At 42.2% G+C, this 8,889-nt stretch overlaps 1 protein-coding gene across 1 annotated transcript in view; it reads right to left on the bottom strand.

The window, feature by feature from the left end:
- Positions 1 to 1,376, bottom strand: part of LOC101860717 — a gene marked incomplete in the record, with an annotated part of 13,175 nt that extends 11,799 nt beyond the window's left edge. Inside the window, 2 exon segments of the mRNA XM_035973693.1 lie at positions 483 to 663; positions 1,297 to 1,376. Coding sequence (XP_035829586.1) covers positions 483 to 639 — 157 coding nt within the window.
- Positions 1,377 to 8,889: the final 7,513 nt, after the last annotated feature.

Consider the following 8,889-nt stretch of genomic DNA (forward strand, 5'->3'; position numbering starts at 1 on the left):
CTCTCTCTCTCTCTCTCTCACACACACACACACACACACACACACTCACATACACAGACACACTTTTTCTTTCTACGGTTTCTCGTTTAAATTTTTTCTCCTTCTCCTCCTCCTCCTCCTTTCTCCCTATTACTTTTCCCCCTTTTCAGCTTTCCCCTTTTCATTCCCTTTCCTACTCCTTTTACACCTACCCTTTTCTTCCCCTCCTTCATGTGTTCACAAAGTTAAATGGGAACATGAAGCAAAGCAGCTCCACCTCCAGCAGACCAATATTTCTGGGAGGTTGACCAAGAAGTTACTAAGATAGGCTTATGTCGAGTTCCAGTGCAGGTAACATCAGAGAAGCTCACGTCTTCTCCAGTGCTTAAATTGCCGGTTAATGGAAACATCGTACTTCTCTTCCACACCCCATTCCTGTTCACCCCACACCACCCATGACCGCCCCCCATCCCCCCCCATCCCCCCCCCTCCCCCCCTCTCACCTTTAGTAGGATACGCCTCCAAAGCGTCATCAATACTCCAGGCGCCCAGCTCATCCAGAGAGCCCAGCAGATAGAGCCGGTGAGTGACTCGGTTGTAAGACGGGCACCACACTTTGAACTGGATCCCCACACTCGTCTGTGGGCCCTCGATCTTCATGCTGATTCTTCCTTTTTTCTCTTCCTTAAAAATAATATTTTAAAAAATATATAGATCTTGGACACTGTGGAGAATACCGTGAATATAAGCACACTAGAAGAGGAGTGAGGCAAGGGTGTGTTATGTCACCAGACCTCTTTAACATGTACAGTGAACCAGGTCTATACAAAGTCTCAACCCTTTTTTATTCCCTGCTACTTACAATGTCAACCCGTGAACCCTTCTATATGGCTGTGAATGCTGGACAATCACTAAAGACAGTGAAAATAAAATAAAATAAAAGCAACAGAAAAGTGTTTTTTAGGAGACTGCTAAGAGTATCGTGGAAGGAAAAGAAATCAAATGAGGGAGTGCTTGATGAAGCCCACGTGGGACACTCAAAGTTAAAAACAATCAGGAAACGACAAATGCAATTTTTGGGACACATAGATAGACATACGGGTCTTGAACATCTAGCTCTCACTGGCAGAATTGAGGGCAAGCGAGGCAGGGGAAGGCCCAGAACAACATATTCTACTTAGGAAACCTGAACAAGTGCGTGACAGGGAAAGATCAGGGAAAAGTAGCTTTTTTAAGAGCATCCGAGCAAAGGAATGAACGGAGAACCATGATCGCCGATGTCTGTCGCAGATCTGGCACTGGATGATAATGACTTACAATGAGTATGACGATCGTGCTGATGATTAGTTGGTCGAGTAAGCTCAGAATGGTAGGCTCAAATTGACCTTCACCCAGCAAACTTACTCAGCACAAGAAGAGGCCAGTGATGGGAGACTTGGGTCAGACAGACCGGAAGTGCCCCATACGTCTGTGTGTTGTGTGCTGTCGTGAGCTGTCGTGAGCTGTCGTGTACTTTCGCCTCGGTGCTGTGTGGGGCTACAGTGCTGAACGGGGAATTCCGATATTACCTTCATCTCCATCATAAAGTGCTTGCCAAATCTGAAACATACATCGGCGATCGTGGTTCTCCATTCATTCCTCCGCTCGGAGGCTGTCATTTTTTTAAAATCCTGGTGTCTCTCCGTCACCTATCTGTTCAGATTTTCTAAATAAGTTGCTCCGGGTCTAGATCTACCCCTACCTTCGTCTGCCTTCCCTAAGTAAGGATGGGTTGGTAGGATATTATGTAACTATAACGAATTTCATGCACCCTAGTTGAAAATAGTAGCGATTGGAATCTGTCTCGTTTGGGGGGGGGGGGGGCTATCCATTTGTTGTTTTTTCGTTGGCTCTTTGTTTGCCTTAGTGGAGGTTTTACGGCGCTCACAACTGCATACGGTCATATTATGAGTGCCAAGGGGTAGATGTCAACAGAGAAGCCCTTATAGGGAATCAGACTTACTCAGACAGAATAGCTGTGCTCGGTGTTCGTCTCTCTCTCTCTACCCCCCCTCTCTCTCTCTCTCCCTCCCTCTCTCTCTCTCCCTCCCTCTCTCTCTCTCCCTCCCTCCCTCCCCCTCTTTCTCTCCCCATCTCTCTCTCTCACACACAACCAAACCAACAACACACCACCACCATCTCTCCCACACAAAACAACACTGGAGCAAAAAACCATCCACAGTTTCGACAATATTTATTGATGAGCACATAGGGCAATGTTAGTCAGAAAATAAAACAGAAATCTTACCTCCAGCTGTCTACACCGAGTGAATGGAAAAATGCTCGCTACAGATTACATGAAATATATATATATATATAGAAAGAACAAAAACAAAAAACAAAAACCAAAACAACCCCCAACAACAACAAAAGAGCTATTGCCGAGGAAAAAGCAAAGACGAAGCATTACAAAATGTGTAATAATGAATCATTAGCACGTGTGTGTGTAATCAGACGTCAGTCAGTGTGATGGAGATGAATGATGTGGGGGGGGGGTGATCGCTTCTTGCTAGCAGTCAGCAGATCTCAGTTCTGAGAATCTTTCCTAGTTCTTTCTTTCTCTCTGTCTCTCTCTCTTTTATTTATTTCTCCCTCTCTCTTCTTTCTTTCTTTCTTTCTCTCTTTCTTTCTTTCTTTCTCCCTCTCGATCTCTTTAAAAAAATTGATTTTTGCCTCTCTTCTTTGTTTGTTTTTCTTTCTCCTACTTTTTCTCTCTTTCTTTCTATCTGTCTGTCTCTCTTTGTTTCTTTCTCACCCATGTACGCACACAAGCACATACACACACACACACACACACACATATTCATGGTGTGGGGAGATACACATTCGTCAGACATTTTCCTACATGCGGTCTGTGTTATGAGCTTAAGACAAGAACATCCACTATATACCAACAATTTAGAGCAGGGGAACAGTAAGACAGACAGACAGACAGACAGACAGACAGACAGTCAGACTGGCAGAAACGTGAACAAATAATAGAGGGATGAACAGAAGTAGATCTCTAAACAGACGACACACATCGACACACACACAATAACTTGCGTTTAGTACGGCTAAAAAGCGTCTGACACCGACAGACAGAAAACACATTCGGGCCAACCAGTGGCTCCCTTATGAAAACTACCCGCAGCAAGTTAAGCAAGTAGTACATATAGATCTAGCAAGTGTACGACCAACATAATTTTAGGAAACGCACAAGTTTGCTGCACAAACACACGATACCAAAGCTAGACTCACTATGGACACCCACTCTCTTTTTTTTTTTCCGTAAGAGTTTTACGGCACTTCCAACACAATAAGGTTATATAAGTGCCGATGATTAGAGGTGTTACAAGGGAGTAACAAATACAAAAAAGAGGAGAGATAGTTTAGTTTAAGTAGAGGTTCTACGGTTCTAGCAACTGCATGAGGTCATATGAGCGCCAGAAGATTAGGGATAAAGGCAACAAATGTTTGATAGGAAAGAAGAAGCAAACCGCACCAGAGCACCCGCCAACCACCCAACAACCTATACACACAAGATGAGAGTGTGCAGCAAACTTGTGACCAATCAACTAGCGGTAGTAGCGACAGGAAAAGGAAGGCAGGAAAAGAAGGAAAGCTAACCCAGCTGAAGACAAAGAGACACCACGGCCGAGGGAAAACAATCTCAATGACCACAAAGCAGAGACAGTCACATAAACGGCGACCTCAGACAAACGTTATAACAACAACACGATCATAATTAAAGCATAATAATTATTATATCAAACTTTCTACATTGCGGAGAGAATGAACGAACGAAAAGAACAAACAAACAAAATCATAATAAGAACGTTATCGTTAAGTGAGAGAGAATCTTTTTTTCACAATCAGATAGTCCATGGTGTGTGCAGACACATATTATCATATATATATATACATGTGGGAAACCTCTGATGAGAAATGGGAACTGTTATGACGCCCAACAAACATTTATTTCACAGACACAAAAAAAACAACCCAAGAGAAGTAAAAAAGGCGGAATGCATACAAAAAAAGCCTGCGTTTGATCCACAACTAAATAAAATGGTCGCTTTTCAGCGCAAGGGGGCTATCCCGAAAAATACTGTTTTGAGAAAATCGAAGTTAACGGTTTTAGGATCCTTGTTCAGTTTCTTTAAAAGTAAAAGACAAGGAGAATTTTCTCTATAACCAAACAAATATACACACTAATAAAACCAAACTTCTCCTCTATAGATAGGTAGGGCAGTGCCCACTTTTGGTGTAGGTCAAGATTTCTGGAAACCCCCGAAATCTGGGTTAGCCCGCTTGTTCTTAAAAGCGACCATTTATTGACAACTACGAGTGAAGACTGCGTTCTACACCAGCATAATGACATATCAAACAATCTACAGAAACTGTACACGTGTAAATCTAGTCAGAAAACAAACACTGTACACAAGAAAAGATAGCAAATTCCAACGAATAATTAAAAGTAGAATCATTTCTAATGTTGGTATTGATCCAGGCATAATTTCAATACGACATTTGACCTCCAAACGTATACCATATCTTCCGGAACTGAAACTGTATATGAACTTCTGAACAATTTTGACAATAACAATCTTTATTCATCTCGCAAGGAGAAATTTTTCATTGAGAGGTCATTTCAGAAGTAGTTGTTCAGCTGACCAGTCCTTGTTTTCAAGTAAATGACACACATATTATGGTGTTCTTCACTAGCAAAGACAAGATGGGGGGGGGGGGGATTTTACCCATTTTATCATTAGTCAGACTCACATGAAAAAATCGGTTTGTTCTGTTTTAGTAGAGGTTTTACGGCGCTCGCAAACATGCACAAAGATACCCAAAAAATGACTGACTACAGATTCAAACAACCATGCTGAAAAAGACTTTGATCTTCACTTCCATCATGTCCCAAGTGCCACAAACATTTTGTGTTCTCTTCACTTCTATGGTGGGTCTCAACAGCATGATCATCATACACAGGGAAAAAGTATGTTTGTTTTACAAAGAGTTTTACGGCACTTGCAACACAATAAGGGACAAAGTATGGCCGCCATAAGAAGATCCACTTGGTCGCGATCTATTCCGGGACAGATTCGGTTCAGTTCTGTCATTTGTCAATAGTCTCCGTTCTGTCATGTGTCAACAGATTCCGTTCTGTCATGTGTCAATAGTCAGAGGGAGGACACAGGAATGACAGACTCCACATACAAAAAAGGCCATTCAGAGAACTCCAGTTTGACGGATGGCTGACCAATGATGACAGCGATGACATCAACAAATAGAGATGGATGTTACGTCGTGACCGTGATTCTGGATGGAGCACTGGACAAACCAATGTGCCAGAATCTGGACAATAAAGATGTATCTTATCTTATCTTATCTGATCTAAAAACACAAAGAGCAATTAATTCTTTCAACGACAAGTGTAATGCGATGACATCAGCAAATATAGAGGATGTTATGTTGTGAACGTGATTCTGGATGGAGGATTTGATCTAAAAACACAATGGGTACCGTAATGTAATTCTTTCACCGACAGGTGTCTTGCAATGACATCAGCAAATATAGATGATGTTAAGTCATGAACGTACGTGATGCTGGATTGGAGGATTTGATCTAAAAACACAATGGGTACGGTAATGTAATTCTTCCATGGACAGATGTAATGCGACGACGCCAGCAAATATAGAGGATGTTAAGTCATGAATGTATAGATGTTAGATAAAGAGTTAAGTCCTGAATGTGAAGCTGGATGGAGGATTTGATCTCACACATAATGAGTACCGTAATGCAATTCTTTCCCCGACAGGTGTAATGGAGAAACACACCCAAACACTGTACAGTAAGTCAAGTCAACAATTTTTTCTTTTTGTTGGTCGATGTTCAGAAAACGTGACATAGCTCATAGTCATAGCTCTGCCCGCAAGGAAGTATTCTGTGTTTTCATACCAATGTGAACAATTGAAAGAATGAAAGATGTCTTTTCTCCGGATACTGAAAAAGGAAAAAAATATGTGTATAGCGATATATAAAAAATGTATTTTAAGACTGGTAAAAACTTTGTACAGGATGTATAGCAAAACGTTGATCTGTACAGTACAAGTGAGCTCGTATGACAGTACAGTACAACTTAAGTGAGCTGACGTATGACACCAAAGCCACAGCGTTCCTCTGCGCACGAGGTAAAATAAGCACAAAGCTGAACAACCAACCCAAGAGTAGTAGGTACGGTAAAAAAGATTCTCCACGCCGTGGATTCACACCATGATGATCCAACCCCAGTCACAACTTTCTCCATCCAGTCAGCTTCATCACCACACAGCACGAAGCAAACGCAACGTCACACACACACACAATGTGGGGATTCTATAGTTTTAGTAGAGGTTTTACGGCGCTCGCAACTGCATAACAAACATAAAAAAGAAGGAGGGGGGATAAGATAAGGACGACAGATGTTTGATAGGAAAGAAGAAGCAAACCACACCAGAACACCCACCAACCACCCACATTCTGAGTCGTGAACTAACTATACTACCCAGCTGTAAAGCCATCACATATCATATACCCACTGTAAACCTATTATAGAATCCATTTCTTTAATTACACGATTCTCCATTTCCCCTCTCTTCACAAATGGATTACCGCACACAAATACTGTTTCTTATTTCCCTGAACTCACACAACCTTTTATTGCACATGTTGTTGTTGTTGTTATCGATCCAGCAACAGCTGGGCTCTCGCCCTTCTGTCTAATGCCAAGTAGTGATAAATGCAAGTTTGCTGCAGTTGCTGTAATGTTCCATAGAGTGTGTTGTCAATGTTAGGTCTCGGAGGGAGAAGGGTAGCTTTGATGTCATTTAGGGCTGTGCAGTGGAACAGGTGATGCTCCACAGTCTCATATGCATAGTCACACAAGGGACACATTGGGGGAAGTTCCGGGTTTATTCTGTTCAGGTGGAAGTTGAGCTGTATATGTTCTGTTCGTTTATTGCACACATAGCATGAATCACTTTTGAAAGTTTTTCTGTTTCGTTTAACCATTGACAAATACAGCGAGGACGGGCGTTCACAAACTCTCCAAACACATTCTCATGTCAATCTCACATTGAAAACTTTTTCTCCACAGGATGTCCGAAGCTAGCGAGCCGCCAGTCAATTCTACTACTACTGTGAGAACCCACGAAGCTAGCGAGCCGCCAGTCACAGCTACTACTGTGAGCACCCACATACACATGTACACTCTAAGGTGAGCGCAGAAACATTCTGAGACTTTCAGTGCCGCAACAAAACTTGTCATAAGACTATGATCTTGCCGGTGCCAATTAAAAAAAAAACCACTTTTGAGCCAATTTGTAGCATGCTTTTGTGTAGATGGTAAAACGGTGTAAGACATGATGACGTCAGAGTCTGGCCTGAACTGTGTATCAGAAAAACTTGGTCCAACACTTTTTTTGTCTCAAAAATCGATATAATTCAAGACCATGATTACAATTGGTGATACGACAATCTGTAAAAAGAACTCTCTACCTAAAAATTTGAGCAATTCCGGTAGATAAGAAACAAAATAGTTGTTTTTTTATCCCTCCCTTTTTCTGAAATTTAATGTTTATGCAAACATACACAATTAGAGTGGAAAATTGATGATAAGTGTCTGAATAGAGCACTCGCTGCTGTCACAGGGGGAGCTTTTAGCCAACCACACAACGTTCCCACACAGGCACACTCACAGGTGACACTCGGTGACGTCTCCGACTCCCACAACGGAAATGTCACAGGTGACACTTGGTGAAGTCTCCGACTCCCACAACGGAGATGTCACAGGTGACACATGGTGAAGTCTCCGACTCCCACAACGGAAATGTCACAGGTGACATTTGACACCTGGTGAAGTATCCGACTCCCACAACGGAAATGTCACAGTTGACACCTGGTGAAGTCTCCGACCCCCACAACGGAAATGTCACAAGCGACACTCGGTGAAGTCTCCAACTCCCACAACGATAATGTAAGTCGCAACAAGTCCTTGAGCAGCAAGAACAAAAATGAGGATGAGGGTAATATCGTATCTGGCTTTTGCGTAGATCCAAGCGTGACAAAAAACTGACATCAACTGACCACGTGACAAAAACCGCCATCATCAACTGACGACGTGTGAGACAACCAATGAGAAGACAAAACGTGTCGGGTTAAGCAGCGAGTTGGTGCGATAGTGACTGGTGAGTATCCGGAACACAAAAGATTTACGATGATAATGGCAAGAGATGATGCGTCTTCATTGTTCATACAAAAAAACCCCCAAAACAACCCAGTTTGGACAGACCAGTTGTGAAGAGCGTCCATTTTTTCTTTAGAACCCCTCCCCCCCCTAACAACATAACATCTCCAAGACAATGAGAAATTGCAATCCTACAAATCCTTCACTTAAACTTGAAATTATACAGAATTCTTCTTAAAGAAAGTTACTCAAACCAGGAAACTTGAATGATAAACTTGCAGAGTTTCATTTATCAATAAAAGGCCTACAAAAAAGGGTGAGGAGTCTCATAGAAAACAGCAGAAATGACAGTTCCAGACTATCTCTCAGACCATCTCCACTACACGCCGTTCATTGTTCATCACAACACGAACCACGAACCACAGCCCAGACAGACACGCTTGCTCAATGTGGATATGGAGAGAGGCTGCTAAAATACTGCACAAACGAACCGGTGGATTCAAACTGAAGAAAAAGCTGGCACAACACATTAAAGTCAGTTTCTGTGAGCGGCTTCCAGTAATGATAAAAATAATAAATAGCGCAAATTCCCCATTCAATGGCAAGCTCTCTGCGCTTTACAATCTACATATATTACCCCAGCAGACCATAGAACACTCAGA

This window comes from Aplysia californica, unplaced genomic scaffold (genome assembly GCF_000002075.1).
Source record: "Aplysia californica isolate F4 #8 unplaced genomic scaffold, AplCal3.0 scaffold01739, whole genome shotgun sequence".
Lineage (NCBI taxonomy): Eukaryota > Metazoa > Mollusca > Gastropoda > Aplysiida > Aplysiidae > Aplysia > Aplysia californica.